At 37.1% G+C, this 24,251-nt stretch overlaps 4 protein-coding genes and 1 long non-coding RNA gene across 7 annotated transcripts; 3 read left to right on the plus strand and 2 right to left on the minus strand.

Moving 5' to 3' along the window:
- Positions 1 to 222: 222 nt before the first annotated feature.
- LOC139771886 (T-complex protein 1 subunit beta-like) lies at positions 223 to 3,167 on the plus strand. The gene is made up of 7 exons (XM_071705042.1): positions 223 to 377; positions 728 to 1,037; positions 1,116 to 1,552; positions 1,646 to 1,723; positions 1,798 to 2,022; positions 2,163 to 2,544; positions 2,657 to 3,167. The coding sequence occupies exons 1-7, from the start codon at positions 375 to 377 to the stop codon at positions 2,827 to 2,829; spliced, it is 1,608 nt and encodes a 535-aa protein (XP_071561143.1). The 5' UTR covers positions 223 to 374; the 3' UTR covers positions 2,830 to 3,167.
- LOC139771887 (NADH-cytochrome b5 reductase 3-like) lies at positions 3,105 to 7,191 on the minus strand. Of its 2 annotated transcripts, none has more exons than XM_071705044.1 (4): positions 7,000 to 7,191; positions 4,501 to 4,833; positions 4,240 to 4,428; positions 3,105 to 4,107 (listed from the first exon to the last, which is right to left on the minus strand). In XM_071705044.1, the coding sequence occupies exons 1-4, from the start codon at positions 7,027 to 7,029 to the stop codon at positions 3,724 to 3,726; spliced, it is 936 nt and encodes a 311-aa protein (XP_071561145.1). In that variant the 5' UTR covers positions 7,030 to 7,191; the 3' UTR covers positions 3,105 to 3,723. The 2 variants fall into 2 exon arrangements, with proteins under 2 accessions (XP_071561145.1, XP_071561146.1); XM_071705045.1 differs by lacking the exon at positions 7,000 to 7,191 and adding an exon at positions 5,326 to 5,480.
- LOC139771888 (uncharacterized) lies at positions 7,175 to 8,011 on the plus strand. Its single transcript, XR_011718000.1, has 2 exons — positions 7,175 to 7,255; positions 7,595 to 8,011. It is a non-coding gene; the product is annotated as an uncharacterized lncRNA (long non-coding RNA).
- Positions 8,012 to 9,493: 1,482 nt separating this feature from the next.
- LOC139771890 (uncharacterized) lies at positions 9,494 to 11,877 on the plus strand. Its single transcript, XM_071705047.1, has 5 exons — positions 9,494 to 9,690; positions 10,676 to 10,930; positions 11,053 to 11,187; positions 11,262 to 11,367; positions 11,459 to 11,877. Exons 1-5 carry the CDS (start codon positions 9,643 to 9,645, stop codon positions 11,617 to 11,619), a joined length of 705 nt encoding a protein of 234 aa, XP_071561148.1. The 5' UTR covers positions 9,494 to 9,642; the 3' UTR covers positions 11,620 to 11,877.
- Positions 10,685 to 15,375, minus strand: LOC139771889 (anaphase-promoting complex subunit 4-like). 2 transcript variants are annotated; one of them, XR_011718001.1, is made up of 9 exons: positions 14,749 to 15,375; positions 14,181 to 14,560; positions 13,900 to 14,100; positions 13,467 to 13,748; positions 13,159 to 13,382; positions 12,512 to 13,074; positions 11,931 to 12,408; positions 11,268 to 11,575; positions 10,685 to 10,874 (listed from the first exon to the last, which is right to left on the minus strand). XR_011718001.1 is itself a non-coding variant. In XM_071705046.1 (8 exons), the coding sequence occupies exons 1-7, from the start codon at positions 14,852 to 14,854 to the stop codon at positions 11,954 to 11,956; spliced, it is 2,211 nt and encodes a 736-aa protein (XP_071561147.1). In that variant the 5' UTR covers positions 14,855 to 15,375; the 3' UTR covers positions 10,685 to 11,575; positions 11,931 to 11,953. The 2 variants fall into 2 exon arrangements, 1 of the variants encoding a protein (XP_071561147.1); XM_071705046.1 differs by having other exon boundaries at positions 10,685 to 11,575.
- Between the last annotated feature and the right edge of the window lie 8,876 nt (positions 15,376 to 24,251).

The raw sequence follows: 24,251 nt of genomic DNA on the forward strand, positions 1-24,251 counted from the left end.
GCGTCTGTGCGGCAAATCGAGCCTTAAAAGGAATTAAATTCAGAATATGATGACCCGCTAAAGCAAGCCTTGGCATTAAACACACCTACATTCCAAGTCCTTGATTGGTTCATTCGCGCGTCCATCTTTTCAATCAGATTTTATAATTCGTTCTTACATATAGATGTCCAAAAGCAGCGAATCATGGACGGACGGAAAAGAAAATCGCTCCGTGAAAATGGTTCGGAAATCGGAAGTCGCTGAAAGTCACGCAGCATGGCGGTAGCTGCCTTGACTCGTGAACGTTCGCCGTTAGCGTGTGTCGAAGATTTTCGTTTTCGGATTTTGCGTCATTTCTCGAAGAGAAGTATCCGCGTACGCCGCGTTGACTCGAAATGGTAATTGTTGCGACCCGTCTCCCGTAATCTCCCATGTTGTAGCTGTAATAAATGCTTGGGATTCTCTCGATCCCCAGAACAGCCAGAACCCGGTTTTCTGGAAGCATGACAAATGGCTCACGTGTCATTGAAATAACGAAGGGATAAATAATTGCACGATAAATAACTTTAATACATTCTATAGAAACCAAGTGGTTTTTTTTTTTTTCAATCAACTTTTAGATGAATTTTTTACATACCCACAAATAGTTAACTCGCTTAAGAACAATCTCATTCAGAATGAAAAATACAGAATAAAGAGTTGTATTGTGGGCAAGTAAATGAATCGTTTTATCTTACTTGATTCCAAGGTCTCCTTAAATCCAGTACGGATCCTCAAAAATGAGGCGGAAGAAGAGAAGGCGGAGATTGCTAGGTTGAGCTCGGTTGTTGGGGCTATAGCCATTGGGGACTTGGTGAAATCTACCCTCGGTCCTAAGGGCATGGATAAGATACTCGTATCTCAAGGCAGGTCCTCGGGACAGGTACATGTCACTAATGACGGTGCTACTATCCTTAAAAGCATTGGCGTTGATAATCCCGCTGCCAAGATTTTGGTAGATATGTCTCGTGTCCAAGATGACGAAGTGGGCGATGGTACTACTTCAGTCACCGTTCTCGGTACGTACAATAATTGTCATTCACTTGATTTTTCAAATTATTCAATTTTAAATATATGACTTTCGTATCTTTTTGTAGCTGCCGAGTTTTTGCGAGAAGCTGAAAAGCTAATCGAAAATCAAAAGATTCATCCACAAACTATCATTAGTGGTTGGAGGAATGCTGCAAATGTAGCGACTGAGGCTTTAAAAAATGCAGCCACGGACAATTCTGCAGATCCCGATCGTTTTCGGGAGGATTTACTAAATATTGCGCGCACAACGTTGAGTTCTAAGATTTTATCCCAGCACAAGGAATACTTCAGCAAGCTTGCGGTCGACGCAGTGTTGCGTCTTAAAGGCTCTGGTAATTTGTCCGCGATTCAAGTTATTAAAAAACGCGGCGCAACACTCGCCGATTCCTTTTTGGACGAGGGATTCTTATTAGATAAGAAACCAGGTGTCAACCAACCACAAAAAGTATTTGACGCCCGTATACTTATCGCTAATACATCTATGGATACGGATAAAATCAAGGTTTTATGTTTCTTCTGTTATAGAATAAAGAATTTTTTAAATTATATCTACTAAATCTATAATAAATCTAATACTACACGCATTTATTTATAGGTATTTGGTTCCAGAGTACGTGTAGATTCAATGGCAAAGATAGCAGAATTAGAAACTGCGGAGAAAGAAAAGATGAAGGTAGTAAAAGTCTAAAGAATCTCACGCATATTTGTTAAGTTACAATCGATGTATAATTTTCTGAATCTCCACAGGATAAAGTTGACAAAATCGTCAAGCATGGATGCAACGTCTTTATCAATAGGCAATTGATATACAATTATCCAGAACAATTGTTTGCCGATGAGAAAATTATGGCTATCGAACATGCCGATTTCGACGGTATCGAGAGACTTGCGCTTGTTACTGGTGGCGAAATTGTTAGTACTTTCGACAATCCAGATTTAGTCAAGTTGGGAAAATGCGATCTTATCGAACAGGTAAATTTACCATTTACTTTTGCAATTTATATAGAATGTTCCACATACATGGCGAAGCATTCTATTCTAATGCGTGTGTGATAATCATTAGTTTCATTATAGCTTTAATTATATTCAATTGTATTGTTATATTGTTTCAGATAATGATAGGAGAAGATACACTCCTAAGATTCTCCGGAGTTCCGTTGGGTGAAGCGTGCACTGTCGTTATTCGTGGCGCAACGCAGCAGATCATCGATGAAGCTGAAAGATCGCTGCACGACGCGCTCTGCGTTTTAGCCGGTACGGTACGCGAGTCGAGAATAGTTTACGGTGGTGGATGCAGCGAAATGATCATGGCTTGCGCTGTTATGCGAGCGGCCGCGGCTACGCCGGGTAAAGAGGCGGTTGCGATGGAAGCCTTCGCACGAGCATTGCAGCAATTGCCGACCATTATCGCCGACAATGCTGGCTATGACTCGGCGCAATTGGTCAGCGAATTAAGAGCTGCGCATAATTCCGTCGGCAACACTATGGGATTAGGTGAGTTTCTAGTTCTTGCGCTCTGTTACTAGTAATAATATTTTTCAATACGTATAAATAGATCGCTAAATAGTTTTCGTAACAGGAAATTAAATGTTCTTTGATCTTACAGATATGGAAATGGGCAAAGTTGGCTGTATGAAGCGGCTAGGAATCACCGAATCTTGGATGGTGAAGAGGCAGGTTCTAGTGAGTGCGGCTGAAGCAGCGGAAATGATACTTCGAGTGGATAATATTTTGCGTGCGGCTCCTAGAAAACGCGTACAAGATAGAGGACGTTGTTAACTCATAAAAAAAAGAAATTTACTTTTGCTTCGATTTCACAATCACTTGCAGTTTTTCATACATAATATGCGGCCTCTTAAATTAACATGTTTGATTAATAATTAAATATTTTTTTGTGTTAGTCTCTCATCGACGATAATGGCATTTGATAATATTAATGTACTAATTGTAGCAAGGAGAATATACTCCATTTTTTGAACATGTCATATATAAATTATATTCTATTTCTCGATCTCTCACAAATAAAGTATTGTACAATAAGAAGCACATCCGTATGTGTTGAAAATTTTTTATAACATTACAATGGGTTCAACATTAATAAATGCTTTGAAATATAATACTTTATTATATGAATATTCCACACACTAGTAATATACTTTATTCACCTAAATTTTATATACAGGTCATTTTTATAATGATCAAATGTAGAACTGAATAAAGTATATTTTAGTGATGAGGCAATATTCATTTCACATGCATTTGATTTATAACCCCATTTTTCTTAAATTCTATGAATTACTTATCATTCGCCAATCACAGTCTGTCCTAATAAAAAAAAGCAAAAGAGGATAGGACTTTTTGGCGTGTCTTGTAAAATTTTTTATGGATAGACATCCTTATACTACATGGAACAATAGTCACCAAATATGCTATTAGCATATTTCATTGATTATTGTAATTTCATAACTTATATAGTAATCGTCAATACTGCTGGAGATGTTTTTTACAGATAGACTTTGACAGAAATTTTTCAATATAGATCTCTGATTGGCACCATGTTATTTGATATTCTCCATTAATAAGACAGATATATTCAGTTAAATAAAAAACTGTTCTTATATTTTACTGAAGTACTAAAAGCATGTAAGTAGATCTCCGTCAAACTGTCATCGATTAATATGCGAACCGTAATTTAGTATCGTAGCCAAGTTTATCGAGATTCGGAGTACAAGCAAAATTGATCATTGGGGGTGGCCCACACATCAATACGATAGTATCGGGCGACGGTGGAAACATGTGTTTCTCTATGATATCAGTACTTATATATCCTGTACTATATGGCCATCCCTCGCTACTTGAATCTAGGGTGTACCAAAGTTTTAATTTATTCGGGTATTTTTTGGCGATTTCGTCCAGTTCGTCCCGCAGCAAGATGTCTTTTTCTGTCTGATTGGCGAACAGCAAGGAGGTTTGAGTTTCGTCCGTAGGATCCTTTATTATCGCACGAATTAGCTGCAACATCGGCGTGATACCCGTACCACCAGCGAGCATAACCATCTGTACAGAGAGTTACATCATTATTTTCTGCATATGTCGAAAATAGAGTTGTTCTTAATAACGACAATAATAACATAAATAAATAAAATCATTATATCCAATACATATATACATAGTAGCAAATGTACGTGCCTTTTTAACGTTATATTCCACGGGTGGTTCCTTCCTAAGAAGTTTTATAGTTACTTTTCCTTGTCCTTTGTAAATCAGTCTACCAGATGGACCTCTAAAATCGATGGTATCCCCTATTTTCATGTTTTCCAAGTATTGAGACAATTTTCCTCCTTCAGGAAACTTTGGATGCACATTTTTGAAGTATACCTATAAATCACGCACGATTAAAGCATACTTTTCTTTCATTATCTACCAATCCTATATTGCCATTTTATTTACCTTGATGACGAGATCAACGTAGCCTTGATCATCGTCGCTTGAAACAGGCGTATATGAACGTATTACAACCTCCTCTCCAATCTTTGCTGTTAAATGTATATGCTGACCAATTGGCAGGCCCAGGACATGATTTGACGTTGGTAATCCAAATCTGAACTTCCTAGTATCGTGACTTATTATGTCTTTTTGGATTAGAGGTAGACTATACTTAACTACTGGATCAACCAGCAGTATCGGCGCTGGCTTTTTCTTCTTCTCACTCCAGGATTTATATATTTTAAATGCTACTCCTATAACAACTATCGTTCCTACCGCAGCCAGAACTGGGAGCACCTAAATATAAAAATTTACTTTAATGTATATAATGCATATTCTTATACGGTTTTGATTTTTCTGAAATTCTACCAGTCTTTTAAAGTAACAAACGTGTCTTTTATTTTAAACATTTTTAAAAATGTTACATAAGCACAGATTCTTAGTTAAATTTCAAGAATTTTTGTGGATCAAGCTTCAGGGATATAAGTATAAACGTCCTAATATAAAAATTAATATTCACACACAAAAGTTACCACATTTTTACAGAATAATCCATACATAAATTGATAAGAGATACCTCGGGGAAATATATATCTAAAACTCGAAAGTTTTCCAAGTCATCGTTAAAAAAAAAGAAAAAGAAAAGAGAATACCACGCCGCGCCTACTGGTGCAAAGTACAAATCATCGTTGGCGACAATCGCGTAACATTATTAACGTCGTTAACGATACCGTAATATTCGCATAATCGTACGCGAGATCGGATCGTTTCGGTCGAAGCGAGCCTTACCAATGTTCGTACATTCGACATCGCTATATTCGCTATCGGCTATCGGCTATCGGCGCTAACTGTGCACGTGGACTGTGGGCCAGTGTGGGCCGAGAGAGAGGTTAAAGGGCAACGCGACGCGACGCGACGCGACTGAGATCTCAGGACTCAGGAGATCTTACCGCGGACGCGGAGACGCGAAGCGGTTAGCGTTCAGCGTGAGTTCGCGCTATCGACTCTTTCGCAGAGCTGGGAGCCGGGAGCCGGGAGCCGGGCCGGGGCGTCGGGCGATAACTCGCCGACGTCTGTAAAGGATCGACGAGCACCGCCGATTCCGGAACTTGCTCTAATCTGTTAAAATAGACTCGGCTTCTCGCGTTTTCGGGGTAGGACCATTAGGTGCGCGTATTTATAGTCGCATTACTCGCGGCAATATTATTAACACGTTAAGCCGAAAACCGCGTGCCTTTTTGTCATCGGCCCACATCGGCCGATATTTGCAATCTGCATGGCGAGAGACAGCTCAGACAGCCGCGTGTGCATATCTCGATGTATCTAATTATCATTATAGTCGTATTGCGTAATCAGCGAGAAATACTGAGGAATACGAGAAACGTGAACGTCAGCCGATCGGATTTCCTGCATGTGTTCCATATTTTTATTTTATTTCTCCTTTTCTTTTTTTCCAAATATCTGTCGATCCCAATTATTATTTATCTTTAAGTACAGAAAAAACGAACAGATCTATTATTGCACACTCTCTCGCGATTAGATCGATTTGTTTGAAGAAACTAATTAATTTGACCAAACGATTGAAATCGATGATTAATTCAATCGACAGAAATGCTTACATAGGTATATGTTTCTAACTATAGAAATTCGTCATCCCTAATCCGATTTTTCTTTCCATACTGCGCATTAACTGCATATACACCAAACAACAAAGAATTAATAATTTTATTCGTGTTAATTAAGTATATATATAATAGATGCTGCTTAATAAATTAATCGCCGCCAAGTTATAACGCACTGATAACGATATAAATTTTAATTCATTTTTTCTTATCTTAATGATTACGTAAAAACTGGCATGGTTCTTATGAAGCTTCTTCTTCCTTCATATATGCCGACAATCGACAATCGACAATCGCGATACATTGCATAAATGTTTAAGACGCAATACGCATTGCAATTATATGCTCCACGCAAATTTCTCCATCAAGTGCCTCATCAAGATTCAATGTCGATTAATCAACATAACGATCCATGGAGATTGATTCGCGTCAAGTGTGGCCGCCGATGAAATGTCAAACAGTTTGCCCAGCTCGCGGCACGCGTTTGTAAAAAAATTATCGCTTATTGGCTTATTCAATGGCTGGATTCGGGGAGCGCGCTATTAGCGCTATTAGCTTATTCTATCCTTACACCTGATGAGCGATATAAAGACAGAATAATGCAATAGCGCTAATAGTGGCTAATAGCGCGCACCTCGCGAACGCAGCCTATATAATCTATGATAATTATATGAGTAGGCCGAAACACGTTGGAAATAGACGACGCAACGTTTCGAAAAATATTTGTTAAGCCCTTTATTGTTAAGTCCTTTAAGTTTTTTTAAGACTCATATACGTGACGACATATAAGACTCTATCGATTTGATCTCTATCGGTACAAAATATATATACATATACGTACTTGATATACGTAATCGATCGTCGAGTTCATATTTTCTACTCCAGTTTCATCGAAGGGCACACGCGCACACACCAATTTCCGCGGATTCTCGAATGTCGCACGTTACATTATTCGATTAATGAACAATCAAACAGATTTATTCGCGAGTGAGACGAGTAAGGAGTAAGGATCGAGTGAAAGATCGGCGTTCTCGCGAGTATATGTCGAGAGACGCATATTACAGCTCATTGTCTATCAGTTTATCACCGGCAGTGGTGTAACTATAACGTCTTCCGCCCACCTTATTTTCCACTTATTTTTACAAAGGAGAGACGAAATGCTTTTTTGGAACAATTTAGGCTACGCCGTTGTCCATATTATTTTACCTCTTATGGCGTGCATAGACTTTAATAATTAAATATTAATTATTTTAAAACAATATATAATAATATGCTAAAAAAGTGTGAACAATATGTGTAATGCGATTAAATTTCTATTTCTCTCTTTCTTCCTTTTACTTTCTTCTCTTTTTTCTTCATTTTCCCTTCCTTCATTATATCCTTCTTGTCTTTGCTTTCTTATTTCTTGTTTCTTTAATTTTTTTTCTTTTGTTCAGGAAATCTCTAGCCACTGCCAGGATCTACAATTATAAGCTAGGTCTCTGTGAGATAGTACGCGACTGACGTTCAGTGACGTTTCCTCGTACGAGTGATTCTATTGGCCGCCGATAAGCGGCATGTAACTGACTTTATATTTTCCTCCGGCAGTTCAAGGAGACTCAGCTAGCTCTGTGTCCTGTAATTGTGTTTTGAACATACTATTATTATAATTATATTATTATATTAATATCCTGAGCTTTTCTGTATTAGCGATACTAGCTAAATCTGCATCTGTCATCCTGTCAACTTTTCTCGATTTGCATTGCACTCTTGCGTATTGATAAAATAAGCGCGCATTTAGGATGTTTGCCATATGATTATGATAATATGTATAAAGCGAGCTAAAACGAATAAAAAATAACATTTTTATTCTACTTATTAAAAGTAATATTTTAATTGTTTCAATAAAGATGAATAAAACAGATTCTATTAAGGAAGAAAAAAAGAGCTGCTTTAAAAGGGGAATTTAGAATAAAGGCAGGAGATCGACGTTTTCAGAAAATAGGAGAAGGTTCGACTGAAATTTGTAAATCAGCAATTAGCGTGTTCGAGCGTATATTTATCACAATGACACGAGGAATACGTAATAGGTCACTGCAGTAAAACGTTGAAATTTATGTGATATAGTATGTAACAGAAGTATGTAGTATAATATAGTGATATAGTGATTATATATATTCAATTTCTCATCATTAATCAATATATAATATATCTTATTATTATAAAGATTTAATTATTAAAGTATATTATATGTTTAAACAAAATTATAAACAATTAATATAATATATTATAGTGACGTAAAATAAAATACTATTAATTAGCATGCTTTGTTTAATTCTTCACAATTATTTTCTGTTTATGTCGATATTATATAAAAAATATAATAGAAATATAATAAAAAAATATATAATATATAAAATATATTTTGTGGATTATATGGTGTAGGATTAATTAAGTTTCCGTTCCAAGATCTCTTTTTAGTTGTACCTATTCTTTTCACATTTGTTCTTTTTTTCCTCTCTAAAGTACCAATGTATTCGCGTTTTATTATATTTCTCTTTATTAGAAAAAAAATATATAAAATACAGCCAGCAGCCAGTATGAACAAGTCTATTTGGTACTTGGTACGTTTATTCAAAATAAACAAAATTGGATCTGTAGCGCTATCTTACTGTTATTTAGATCACCGTAACGACCGATGATACCTGTCGATAATACCTTGTCCCTTGTCCATAAAACAGGATATCGTAGCATGTAGCATGTTTATCTCGTTATAGAAGGTTAGAGTTAGAATAATCAAAAGTTGATGCACGCGAGTGCTCAATGCACGTGAGCTCTGTGAAATTGTGTATTATTAATTAGATATAAGTCTTCCATGGCGGTTTTACATCGCGCCTTGTTCACCTGGTTCAATTTGCTCATATTCCTGATTCTGTTGGTCCTGAGACTCGATCAGAGAATACAATGGAATTGGTTCATAGTTTTTATTCCAATGTGGCTCTACGATAACATTCTTCTTATTTACATTGTTTTTAACATGATTTCGCACTGCAAGAACGGACGTGTTAATAGTTTGCAGCGAGAAGTGAGTATTTTATAGCTTGGCAAGATACGTAGATTTTTTTTTTCATCCTCTTGCAATTGAAAATATTTTATTCCAATTTGTGTTTATGCATGTATTCATTTTCTACAAGTATTAAATATTTTAATAATAAATAAAGAAGCCTGATAATTAAAAAAATATAGTCCCTACCGATATAACAAATATCCAGCTAATTAAATAAAATTAGATTTTAATATATGGTATGGCAATAAAATTGTTTCAGGCATGGTATATGATAGCTGTGATTTTGAAACTGTGCGCTCAAATCTTGATTTGTCTGAAACTGGAGGCTCCTCACTGGTCTCTACCAGCCAAGGCGGTACTGGCACCATTCTGGCTGCTGCTTCCAGTATTAGCTGTAGATGTCTTTATTCATTTAATACACCAATCTAGGTATTGACAATGGATGAGCTTCAGCTTGTTTCAAGTTACTTGAGGGAACCTGGGAACGTATGTATATTGTTGTGTTGATAAAAAAATCATCTTGTGGATGTTGCTCCACATAATCAAATATATAATGAATATTAATATACTTGTTATTTTTATAAAATATTTACACATGCAACATTTATATTTTTATATTGAATAATAAAGCATTATGTCTGTTTCATATATATTAATTTATATATTAATCGTATGAAAATATAAAAATATTCTATATCTATTCTAGTTGTTTCATTCATTCATTCATTCAGTCATTTATTCATTTATTCAAACGTAAGACTAAGTTTTTCCTGGAGTAGATTTTGATTTATAACAGGAATCTAAGAACATATATACAGTAATTACAAAGCATAGGTCTAGTCTACTATAAATACTTGGTATTGCACAAGGCCGAATAGGACAGAGTTAAAAATAAGTAACTTCATGGCAGTGCTTGTTGTAGCAATCTTCTCATCAGTAAATGAAAGTGTATTTTCCAAGTTAAAATCATTAATTTATACTTTATACTATAGTGCTATTGTCAGTGAATTCAATTCAATTCAATTCAACTCAACTCAATAGAAAAAATTATAAGCAGTCAATAACTGCACACAAGAGAGAGGAAGAGAGAATTGCTTTTATGATTACACAACATTCACTCATAAAAGCCTTTTCCTTTGTATCGTGTACTGTATAATTATTGTGACAACCATCTGTGAACAACAAACTGGTTTTGCAGTAGCTGTGAAGAAAAAGGTGATCAATGTAATTAGAATGTAATTATGAAAGAAGAAGACAGGCTAGTAATACCCAACAGTTTTCCAATATTGGTTATGGCAGAACATAGTAATTGAACATATTTCTGTATAAGTTTAGCATTTTTTTGGGTATATTCTCATTTTTTTTCTCACAAACACATAATTCAATACATAAGAAAAAAACCATATCTTTTAATTATCTCTAACTCAACTGTGACATACTCTATATAAATATTTACAACGTCAATTTTTAGGTGACAATGTGGCTTTTTATACTTTTTTATTTATCATTTATATTACAAAAATCCGAAACTGCATCCGAAAATGACATAGTAACAGTGAAAGAAGTGACAGCTGGACACTTGGCTGAGCTTCCATGCTTAAGTATTGATGAACATCATCGTTTCATGTTCTGGCAATTTGGAACTAACAATGTTATTGGTCCAGGGAATCCTTTAAATGAAAAGAAATATAATTATGAAGTATTGACTGGCACGCTTCAAATCAGAGTAAGTTTTTAGATGTACCATATATTTAAAAATTGTTCTATTTTAAATAACAGTTTATTTATGTAGTCAATATATAACAAGATGTATGTTATATTTCATAATTATATTTATAATTTTTATAGGGTGTGTCAACAGCAGAATCTGGATTTTATAAATGTTTTTCAAAAGGCCTATTTGACGATTCTCAATTGAAAGTTCATTCTGTTGAATTGATAGTTTCAAATGAGTGGGAGCAACTTTGGGAAAATGATTTTGAGGTATTTAATACACACATAACATGGAAAAAAAACAATTACAATTTTACATTTTATTAAAATGTATATTTGAATAGACAAACCTGTTACGGGGAATGACCGCTGTTATGGTACTGGTTGTTGCTGTAGCTGTTGTTCTTCTAATTATTACTGTTAAGAGAAAAAGGAGTCAAAGATTCTTTGGTAATTTTTTAATAAAAATTGATATATTGAAGGAAGAGATGCACTTTCACATTGAAAATAGTGAAAAATGATCTTTCGATCATTTTTACAGATCTGGAGGAGTCGAGAGAAAATTCTCCAGAACGATATACGCCAGATAATAGACCTGGTGTTTCATCAGGCATCGAAAACGTTGGAATGGATAACGCTGTTCTTGACATCGATTTCCCTAAAGTATTTAACCAAATGCAGAAGGAACAAGCAATGCCATAAGTTGTAATTGTATATAACAGGAAATTATATACATTATTACATTTTAGTGTTTTTCTTTATCCTTATATGTACATATATAAATGTATATTTTGTAACAGATTATATATTCGCTTTCTCTCTCTTATTGTATAACTAATAACGTTTAGTTAATTTTAATGTATTTTACATGTATTTTAGAAATGTAACTGTATCTTGTAATAACTCTATATTTATTCAAAATTTGAAAAATAATTAAAATAAATCAAGATTTTTCAATTACACGAGAAATTATTATTTGTAGTCATCTTTCTTCATGTATAAATTATTCATACCTTAAACATATTTTACTTCTACCTCAGCTGTTTTCTTCCTTATAAAACTCTTGAACATCAGTTTTTGTTACTTCCGCAGAAAAATGTACACTAGGTGTGGTATCCATCATATTTTCTCGCCTTTCCTCCTCCTCCTCGTCTTCTTCATCCTCAGGTTCCGCTTCAGTCTCGAGTAAACGAATCTTTCTATTATTTTCACTCAAAATAGCAGCTACTTTCCGAGGACCACTGACCGCTAGTCGTCTCGCAGATATTCCTTGAAACGGTTTCGGCAACGTCGCACCGACGAAATCGGTTATCGATGCTGTAGCATTATTGTCTCCATACTCAAGCATAGATATACCGTGTAATGGCATTTGTATGAGAAACGATGCGTGAGTTTGTTTATTTAATATAAGCAAGCTAAGATAATCTTGCGAGTAAAATTGCAGATCTACTATCACAGTATCAACACTCTCTCTTTCTTTTGGATGTTCTCCTAGATAGACAGAAAAGTGAATTAATTTTATAATAGATATATAATGGAGAAATAAATTTTCAATGTGTATATTATAATTGTATGAAATACATGCTACACTAACCTTGCTTGTGACTCACGTCTATTGTAACCGTCTTTGAACTAAGAGGTACAGATTCAATAGACGAATACTTTATGTTAAAAAGTCTTAAAAATTTGCTGTCAGTATCGCTCATAGCTAATAAAAGATTTCCATCGTTTATTACAATTTGCGAGGACAACATGAGAGATGTGAATGATGGTAAAGAGATAGAGATCATTACAAAGTGATCAACTAAGCTCTGATAGGCTTCAGCGAAAACATGTTCTACAGCAGCGACTAATTTTCCATGAGATTGTAGTAAAGATAAATTGAAATTCTGCTTTACTATATGTCCATAATTGCGCAAGCAATCGTTTGTATCAAGCATAGCAGCCCATTCGCTTCCCTCCGAAGTCAGGGGAGTTTGCAGATTTTCACGACGTAAATATTGACCCAATTTTTCTAAATTTACCCTGCCGTTCGCTCTTGGCTTGTCAAAATCACTCAGAAATTCTGCGATAAATGTTAATTCCTGCTGACTTACACGGCACACTTCCGATGGTGCTCTTTCATCCGCTAGTTGGAGAATGGCTACATATAACCACCTATAGATGCAATACAAATTGAAACAATTAAACAACATATAATCAACAACAAGTTAATTAATCAATTCAATATTTGACTCGTACCGGAAAAATGCTTTGTAATTGCGCATACTCTGATCTATAACTTGCTCAATCTCATATGATTTCGCCAGGAAAGCCTCAGATTCATTAATGGCATTGGTTATGAGTGTTTCGTCGCGTAATCCTAACGCCTCATATGTGCCACCTATTCTCACCATACCTCTTAATTCAGCTAACTGATAAACTAAGGCCATACCGACGCTAGTTAAATTTTTCGAGACTAGTTTCTACAAAAATAATGTCTTTAACAAATTCAAAATTCGTGATTATATATGATTAAAACTTAAAAAATGTAATATATTTTGCAATACCTGTATATTACTATAACACATTTCAATACTTTGTCCGAATTTTTTTAATCCTTTCTCTGTGAGATCTCTAAGTAGGAAAGTTTGTAAATTTGTCGTCGGTATTCCGATCATCAATAGTTCCAAAAAGTCTGCAGACATAGTACCAGGTAGATTTGCCTCTGCATATCGCGTGAGTTTTTCATCCATTTCCAAGAGTATCGTTTCCCAAGCTTCGCAAGTGGCCATTAAGGTACGTGAGAGATAATCTTTCAAACATTCTATGTTGGCTTGAGTTTGCGCAACCTGAAAATAAAATATATAAATTCCAACTAACTTAACAAATCCTTAATTACTTAACAAATTTCTAAATTATCATGCGCAACACTTTAGGAAACGATGCCTTTCGCTTCATCTTTATTATAAATTGTACCATGTACTATCATTCTCGAAATACCTTAAGAAACGCTGAGCTTCTCTCAAATAATGGACAAGATACCCTAGTTGTCTTAACACAATTATCATCTCTCCATGTAATCCATATTGGGTTATTGGATCCACCTGTGATCTGCAAGATTGGTCCATGGCCTACAGTTATAGTGCCACAATAAAACATGCCAAAAATGTACATTAATACTGTGCCATCTTTTTGACCAATCTATAAGAAATACATATGGCTATTAATCATATAGTCACAAACGCTATGGGTTTCTTAGAATTGTGCTTTATGATATTTACAAAGAGCATATCTAGGATGTGAGATAAAAATTCTTTCCGCTCAGGTTCCGTACTATAACTTCTGATTAAACTGGGCAGAAGTGGCAGATATTCGCCTGTAGGTTTATTAGTTTTATCATTTGCCAATGAACTTTCCTGTTCAGTATTAGACAGGGACAACCACTTAACGCAAACGGTCAATTCGTTCGCAGGTAATTTGGTTTTATGAATAACATTTTTAGTCTCGACGTCAACAAGACACAATAGCTTGGAAATCTCGTAGCATACTGCAAGCAGCTTTCCATCTGGTCTCCACGCCAAATGGACAGCGGTATCGGATTCATCTTGAGGACTCAACAACCATACTCTCTGCCACGTAAGCCTATGAAGGACCACTTCACCTGTAAGATATCATATTGCGAATAACGATTAGTTTTTTAAAAAATTCTCAACATACATCTGTCAAACATCTGTAAAGTTAAATGAAGTAATTCTGCCTTTTCATAAATAATTATAAAAAGGAGGAAGATAAATATATTAACTTTAATTAATGTTGATGGTCTTTACAGCGACAGTTTTCAGATCTAACCTTTGACATTGCTAATGGCTAAAAGATCCATTTTCGGTGACCACAGCATCGTCGTCACCTCTGCAGGGAGCAAACGCTCCTCCAATTGTCTCATGGTACCAGCCATATCTCTGACTTGTTTTTAAAGCCAACACCTGACAGAAAATCCTTCACCAGGGGCACCCAGGGGCACCCAGGGGCACCCAGGGGCACCCAGGGGACTGTCTAAATCCGAATGTGTTGCTTTAATTATACGCATACGAAATTTATCTTAATTGCGACTTGCCTACATTCTACATTCGCAAAACTTTGAGGAAAATCTAATCTCTCTCGTACACAAACATCAGATCTCGTATCGTGTTTACTAATACTAGAATGAAAATTCGTAACGCGTTACGCGTGTGCAACGTGTGCACGGTGTGCATTGTGCGCAACATGTGCGAACCGTGCGAACTTTCGAAAAATCATTAGCGACATTAGCGTTCTTTCTCCTTTCTCCCGACTTTCATCAGTCGAATCGCACGAACGATCAATGGATAACTGCTAAAATGCAGTTTTACAGAAACATATAATATTTCTGCGCCGTAAATACATATTTTTGTATAAAATATCTGGATAATAATAAAATTATCGCTATAGGTTAAGCCAAAGCGTCCAAATTTCGGTCACGTGACTTCTGTAAGGTTCTGGGTTCTGGGTTCTGGGTTCCGTCGATATTTATTAAAATATCATCGATATTATCGGCTATTTTTATACCGTTCGTCGATTTATGCCACTTGATGGGCAGTACCGAGTGTTGACGAGCGATAGCGCCACCATGTAACTTTAACGCCTATTTTAAGTTTACGCGCGCGGCGCGGAACTTTCGGGTTCCGTTTCCGTGACTTCCGTGTTCCGTGTCGCGGTTTTATTACTCGCCTTATTTTTCCGCGTTATATTTTATAACGAATTGCAGTACGAGCTGCGCGAAATTGCGTCGAAATCTCGAAATATCATCGTCGTTTCCTCGCGGGTGCGCGAGGAAAGAAACGCGTCGGTTTTCGAATTTCAAGTGGAAGTATAATTCGTCGTATTCGTGTAGCGAGTCGAGCTAGGTTACTTCTTCTCTAACGGTAAGTCCATTTGAATACGTAGAAGAATCTGCTCCAAATTTTCAGTTTGCTCGGTAGTTCGTTTCGAGAGTTTGAGTCCAGCTTAAGATATTATCATGTGTGTGTGTGTGTGTTGATGTAGGAATATCTGGACTGAACCGCGACGCCGACGGGCCGATCGAGCATATTTCCGCCAAGTTGAAGCTTGGAGGGAAAGGGAGAATCTTGATCAATCAAGATGGCGGTGCGAGAGAGAGACCGCGGACACCGCGGTGACGGTTGATTAAAGTGGACCACGGAGTATGGTATTTATATTCACTTTTCCACTATTTTTAATTATGGAATACGTAATCTTAAAACACAGCAATGTCTCGGTTAAAATTACGTCAACGGGACGTTAAAATAGATATCGCGGGAGCTTTCCAGCAAGCGATACAAAAGTCGACACAAACGTCTATAACGTTCTATATATATATATATCTTTCTGTTTTGGTAATGAGTAACAAAGTCAAAACGACACTTAATTGTGTCGACTTGTGTCGCTTGCTGGAAATGTCGATATACATAACTTTTTTATTAGCAATTCGAATGGCAATTCGTCCGTCCCGCGCGGTGCATCAAAGCGTGCTTACGCGACGGCGACGGCGACGGCGACGGCGACGGCGACGACGACGACGACGACGACGTTCTCTAATATGCAATGAGCGCAGGCAGCGATAGGTGACAGGAATACGGGAAGGCGATAAGGACCGCCGTTGTTTAGGTCTGTTGTCGCCGTCTGCTCCGTCTCCGGACGGTACAGAGATATCGCTTCGTATCAACAGGACTATTCCTTTGTGACTCGCGTGCATACACGCCGCGCCGCGCCGTACCGGGGTGTATGGGGTGTATAGTGTATGTATAGGTACACGTCTGGAACGGCTGGGCGTCTCTGCATGATCTGCATCTGCAAAGTGCGCGCGAGGCGTTTGCGCGAGGCGACTGCGTATCGCATAGCCGATCGTCGTTGACACTCGACGCCGAGTGCGTGTAAATTCGACGTGTAAATTTGAATCTCGATCGCCCGAGCGGATGTCCGCTCGCCGCGTGCTTCCGAATATTCGCTATTTAGAACGCTATCTTTCAGGAACAAACGAAATTCGATTTTTAAAACTGCACAGTGCACACAATTGTCTATTTTTAATTTGTAAATGGCAGAATAAAATAATTTAAAAAATAATTTAAAAAAACAAACGACAGGACTCTTGAGATTTATTGGGAAACTTAAAGTCAAACGAATGTGACCGATTTATAACTCGATGTTGAGAAGAGATGCCAAATGTAATAATTGTAACAGATGTAATTATCATAATACTATAGTTTTTAGGATTTTTAGGGAAGATGAGTCATGTATTGCGAATGCATTATCCGCGCACGTGTCGTCAATTGCACAATTAATTATCGGAGATGATTAATTAAATGCACAAAAACAAGAATATGAGGATCGCGCCGCGCGACCTAGTTTATTACTCATGGGTAATGTTTTAAATGCGACGCTATTCATTTCGAAGGATTAAACGGTCCGCAATGGCAGGTAGTCTTTAGAAACGCATAACACGGTCCCTTCAATAACTCTGCGCGAGCGCGCGCGCGCGTATATATAACGTATATAACGTCACTGTGATATTTTGCCATGAACGAGGAACGAGCTCCGCTTAAACATGTATCGGATAATGTAACAATATCATTTGTACCATTAATACCGTTTGCCCCGGTTTGTGTAAATTTCATTATACTTGCATTCGCATTGTCGACCGCAATTATCTTTATAGCGACATAATGCGCGATATTATATGTCGTTAATTTATCGGTTGCCCTTATGGACTGGCTTTTGGGAATACGAGAAATTCTAAATATCCAGTCAATGAGAAAAGCGTGTTAGCGATCAATTTTGTATCGAGCCTGTGATTTTCTGGAATCGATTTGTTCGGACGTGTCGATATGAATCTCCTGTTTAGCAGCCAATAGACATCTCTGCATTTTCATTTCATCGATTTGTTTTCATCGCACAATCAGTTTTTTTTGCAGATAGATGTTGAAAATAACTTAATAACTAAATTGACATTTTAGATATCGATATTCCTTTTACGACAGCGTACTGTCGATGATAAATTTGATTATGATTTGATTATAATTTGATTATGATTGAGAAGACAGCATTTTTAAATATTGATTTCAAGCTTTTCAGTAAAATATGTAAAATAAAAGAGGTCTAAAGAATCAAAATATGTAAGATAAAAGTGGCATAAAGAATAAATTACATTTCATATGAAATAATTCAGATATTGTGCAAAGATATGTAACGCTTCAGATTAAGTCGAGGATTATTTAGAAGAGAAAAATTCATCCAAATATCGGCAATATAAAAAGAATTAATACATCAGTAAAGACTGAAGAGCACTTTCGAAGCACGTGTATTCTAAAGTTAGAACCTACTTTAGAATCTCTTAGTGCGATAAAAAGATTTTATGATTAAATTGATTAAATATAGATTCTTAGCAGTTTAGAGCGCGTATTTATATATATATATTTTTTTTCAATGCAGTATGTGCTCCAATCTGAATCGAGAGAGGAGGGTACCCGAAAAGAAACGTGACCGAAGGAATGGAGAAAACGCGAATGGCACGAAGGAAAAAGTGGGGCGGAGGAAGCTTGGCGAACGGCAGCGAGGATGAGAAGAGGGAATAAAGGGTGAGTAAGAAAGAGATGACGAACGTTATTAACACTATGCATCATGTACCAGCTACGTAGTCCGAGAACCGGGTAGCGAGGCTTTTTATTGCTCAAGAGATAGGTAAATCATGGCGAAATACCGGAAGTTGACGACTTTTCGCCGCATGCTTTACCCTGATTAAACTCCGTTATATTCGCGGACGAGCCGAGACATTTAACTGTAAGGTTGTCCTGAGAGTTTCCACTTTTGTCTATGTTGCACACTCCCGGCATAGTATCCACATCTGTGTCTGTAACCCCGCGACAAGAGAGAGAGAAAGACCAGAAAGAAGAGAAAAACTTTTGCGCGATCTTTTCACAAAATTCATAAAGTAGAATGTCTAAAATAATACAGAAACCATTAAATATATATTTTTTAAATAAAAAGAGATCTTGATAAATTTATTGTATAATGCTCCACAAAAGTAATGGAAAATAGTTATTTTCTACGAGAATGCTAAAAATATACGTAGTGTCTAAAATAAAATAATATTTTTCTACAATTATTCTGAATCTATTGTCACCGCTTATGTTATTTATGTTGTTGCTGCTAAAATTATCCGTCATCTCGAATGAACATTTACACGGTGACGATGACAATGAGATGGGATATACGAATTCCTTTTTGCTTACGTGATATCGTTTACTGTGTACCGCAGGTGGATCCGTAAACATAAATCGGTAGCCGCAAAATCGATGGCGCGCACGGTACATTTCTCGCGCCTTACCGCCGTAACGTGTTGCAACCCTGTGCTGCTCGTCCCCATTTGTACGTCTACGAAATTTCATTTCCAATTCCAATGGACACCAATCTCCAAATTGAGCGCCGTTGCGCACGCGGTTCACGAGCAATCGTTTGCTCGACAGTTACAGACGGTCGTCTCTTACGAACTTTATGATTTGAATTCAGAGCGCTGAATTCAGTGTCGGTGCCGTTGCCGTTGCGTAAAAGAAACGTGGTTTCGCTTCAACTTGATTGCAGCTCCGTGAATAAGGATCATTTACACGCGATAAAATCAGTGATATTTCAGAGATTGAGTGCCGTGTATCTTGATAGAACTGCATTGACAAAAAAGTAAAAGATCGAACAAAATTCACTCAAACAGATATCACGCGTACGAAACGCGAAATTTGACATTAACCCTGCCATTAATGGCAGCCTCAAGCAAAATAAATTAATCTTCTCGATATATATATATTCGACTACATCACGCTTCCAATCGTTTCGTTCAATTAAATTTATTTCGCTTTTCAAGCCCGTTTATTGACTGCACATATTTATCGCCGGCTTGCCGGCTATTCGTACAGCGTCCGTATCTCTTTTGTTTGTCTCTTTACAGTACGATACAAAATTTAGAAAGTATCGTGTATCACTTTATTGAGATTCTGTGCTTGGACAACGCGATTATATTGAAAAATGTGACACACTTTATTTGAAATTTCGCGCTTGACTTGATAGTTTTGAATATACTCTGCAAAAAGAAAGTTTCTTATCTCACTGAATAATACGGAAGCACTTCCGATAACTCCGGACTATCGTACATATAAAATTCATCGCACGTACAATGTGCATAACTTGTGATAACAACCGATTTTTTTGTGCGTATTACGTGCATTACGTGATACGAAACAGATATAAAAATATCGAATTAAAAATGTCAAGTTAAACATTTGTGCCTTGAATTGCGCAAAATTGTTCCCCACTAAACACATTTTCGAGGCATGCTCTTATCGTGCTTCGAGCACATTAACATTAGCGAGCGATCTGATTTATGCCGAGATAACGGTTTGTTACATCGATAGGACCTTGAATGAAATCGTCTTTTCTGTATGATAGAGCATCGTTAGAGCCGTGAAAATGATAAAACAAAAACTATTTTTCTCTACTAATATCTTATCGCGCGTGATATTAATGAAATATGTGGTTTCGCTGGCGTACGAAGCGAAACGATTGTACCGCGGCGCGCGGGCGCGGTGCGATATTAAACACGGCCACGTACCATTTCGAGATCGCGCCGTAAAGTAGAAAAAGAATCCGTTACCAAGAAACGCTAACTGAATCTCGCGCTGTAACGAAATGCATTGCATCAAGCTGCATTTACCGGTATTTCTCCGCGGCGGAAACCTCAATGTCGGAGTCATGTAAAAAAGTCTGATATCACTTAGTAGCGCGTTCTCCGCGCGTCATGGTTTCGCGTTTCTCGCATTGCATTGCAGTCGCACGGCTCGTCGATGAATTTTCATGCACTTGGCGTGCATCTCGCGCAGCTATGTATGTCATATTGCAGCCATTATTTCGGACAGCGAAACGGCTAAGTCCTTGGAACACCCGGCTCAACTTCGGATTGCGCTCCGCTCCCGTCCCAACTTGGCTAATTGTGCTTTAGACGGTGTTCCGGCATTTATATCTTTGCTCGCGCAGTTCAAGTTATTTCGTGGCCCTAAACAGTACGAGCATGCTTATCGTGCTTCAAGGACATTAGATTGGCACGGCAAATGCGTTCCGGCAGGAGGATAGCGCTTGTCATCATGTTAGCTTAACAGCACATCGTTATTATCACTTATTGCATTAATGGCGTTAAAGAATATTAACGTCTTTAACTGCACACACACGCGCGCACACACACACACACACACACACACACACACACACACACACACACACACGCACACACATTTTGATTTACATTTTAGTTTAGTTTCGCCGAGGTTCACGATTTGTTAACGTTAACGTTCAGCAACATATGTCTATTGAAGTAAGATCGATGGTGCAGTCGAGTCATTATATATTTTAGTTTTTCCTAAAGTTTTGACCCAACAAGTATCTCTTTTTGCGAAAAGTTGTAGCACAAATGAAAACCGATAGAGAGTAGAGATATTAGAACTCTCGCTGGACGTTGGTATGTTTCGCGAAACGTGGGAGAATTTGCTGACGCATGAAAAGCGTATTTCGTGAAAAATGTGCTGGGTCTCCGGCAAATAGAAACGATTTGCGTGACGTAAGGATTGTCTAAATTTTTTCGGCCACTACGCAACATGTATGATACATTTGTAAATTTTTATTGGTGTTAAAAACTTTCATCATCGGAAAGATAGTTATAGAAAGTCGAATTTCGTTATTGATAATGCTGCGAACGCTTTTCTGTTGAATTTTCTGTCTTCTTTTACATCAGAGATGCCTAGCTAAACAAAGTCACATTTTTCCTTTGTTCAAGCTATTCATTCCTTGTGACACAGTTAGACTATTTCGATTTATTTTTAAATTAAATAAAACAAATAATGAATATTTTTAATGATAATATATGTGTCACAGAATAAAAATATGTATACCATAATTCTGCTTACTCGATGAGAAAGCTGCGATATTTATGCTACGGAGTAAACTTGGCCAGATGGTGGCAAATCCTAAGACGTACACATATGCACGTACGTATGTATCTTGGCAAGATTCTTCTCAGACGACCGTCTAGGGAAACATGTTGTCAAATATTCCGGAGCACCCCTCGAGGCTCGTTCCTCTTCAGGAGCGACTTTTGGATTCGTCTCTCGACCGCTCGTTTCCGTCCCTGAAGAACTTTCGCGACGGCTACTGCGCCGATGGCAACTTGCATGACGACAACGACGATGGCGACAGGTCTCTTGACCTATGCAGGAGAACTGAGGAGAACGAACTGTCAGGAGGTCTGACTGTCCGTCTGGTTATTCTACTTGAAATTCTTAGTCGCGTGCGCGTGCGTTTTGATTAATTGTGTTCTCGGTTAGAACGAGAATCTTCTCTCCTCAAAGTGAAGGTGACAGAACAATAATGCAAATTAAATATAAACTATTGCTAAATTCACGTAATCGTAAAATGTTTACGTATATTGGCATTTAGTTTTTCAACATAATGATTAATTAATATCACATTTTAATATGTTTAATACGACAACAATATAAATATGTAGCTTTAATATAAGAAAAAATCAAATTTTTCAACACTGTAGATATTAAAAGACATCATGTTGTACAATAAATATTAAAATGTGAAAAATGGATTATATCAGATACTAAATATAAATATTAAACGCGTAATTTTTTAAATATTTTCATATTTACATATTAAACTGAAATAACTTTGAACGCTTGTATTACAGCACAGTAATATATGTCAGCTAGGGTGATTTCTTTTCCGGATAACTGCAATATGAAGCGAAAATCTTTCTAGCGGGAAACATTTCGCGACGTGTAATATTAACCGCGTTATTGTAATGCGATTTATTATCATTGAGTTAATGCAGCGGCTTAATATATGGTTTTTCAAGTACCTATACTTATCTATCCGTCTACATTCTACATACTGACAATGAGTCTGTCGCCATCTCATCCTCATGTTGTCTTCGTGTCATTTCGCGAAACTTACGCGTTCCATTTACGTCGAGATTTTGCGAAGAATCGCGTGTTACACGTTTGTGCGGCGCGACGCGTCGTGTCGGCTGCAATTTGCACGCCAAAACGGATTAGCCGCTAGAAACGCGAGGGGCCCGAATTTCGCGGGACGGGACGAGACGAGACGGGGACGGAGCACCCATCGGTTTTGCATTTAGTGATTGCGGCGACGTTGTTGCGGTCGTCCGTCAATCGCAATGGTGTAGGACGCGCGACATATCGAAGCTGACCGCAAAGACAGAAGAGCTGTAAGCGACGTTTCGAGCTGTTGTAACTCGATACGTTAAAGTCTATCGTTAAACGGCGTGTGAAATTGTTTCAATAATATATAGATTGAATCGGAATCGCTTCTCAATAATTTTTCAGTATTTTCTATTCAATATTTCGGTGGTATCTTAAATTATGATTTCGTACTTGTATATTGTATAATGTAGAATTGTAGACAATGTGACGATGTGTTTTTCTCAAGTAAAACAAATGCGTTGGATTAAATCGAATCCATTAATTATCTCACTTTCATTCGGGTGTGCGTTTTCCATGATTTCATTGAAATAATTGCCCATGGCAAAGACATGTTCCGCGTAATGCGTAATGGCTCGTCAATGGGGATAGGATTATCGGATTCGACGGCAGTCGAAATCAGCTAGTTCGACGTAAAACCGATTGTACACAGCTCAGGCGTAACGCAGATTATAGGTCGATATTACCACGCGCATTCTAATATTGTAACGAGGCACTCAGCTGCATTCGAGTATATTTAGTGGAAGTGAATTTATGCACCTGTGATATTATAATGTACTTCACGGAAGAGCGTACTCCTTAAAAGTGGCACAGATTTATGCATCTCGGGAGCATTGCTCCCCAAGTTACTCCCCGGTGTTTCGAAATTCTAAAAAATCCAGAATACAGGTATATCGTAAATAGAATTCATTTTACGAGGACAGGGTGAGTGGAATAAATCGACGATTTATTTCAAAAAATATAGATGTAAAAACGGTAATATGGGAATGCGTATTAACTTTTATTATTAATTTATTGTCGATTGAATCAATATGCTTTTTCGGAACAAAAATAATTGGCTCCATAAAATGTTCAATTTTGCCGTTTTATATATGTACAATACCTTGATCGTTTGTTTTGCTGCAAGCGCATTGGTATCTGCCAATCTCTATTTTTTTGTTTCTATCTAGTTTGTTACATTGAAATAATTTATATTTTTTATGAGAATGTAGGAAAGCCACATGCAATGCAGGGCAT

Source organism: Temnothorax nylanderi, unplaced genomic scaffold, assembly GCF_030848795.1.
Source record: "Temnothorax nylanderi isolate EJ_2023f unplaced genomic scaffold, tnyl_v1.0 TNYL_tig0045_pilon, whole genome shotgun sequence".
Lineage (NCBI taxonomy): Eukaryota > Metazoa > Arthropoda > Insecta > Hymenoptera > Formicidae > Temnothorax > Temnothorax nylanderi.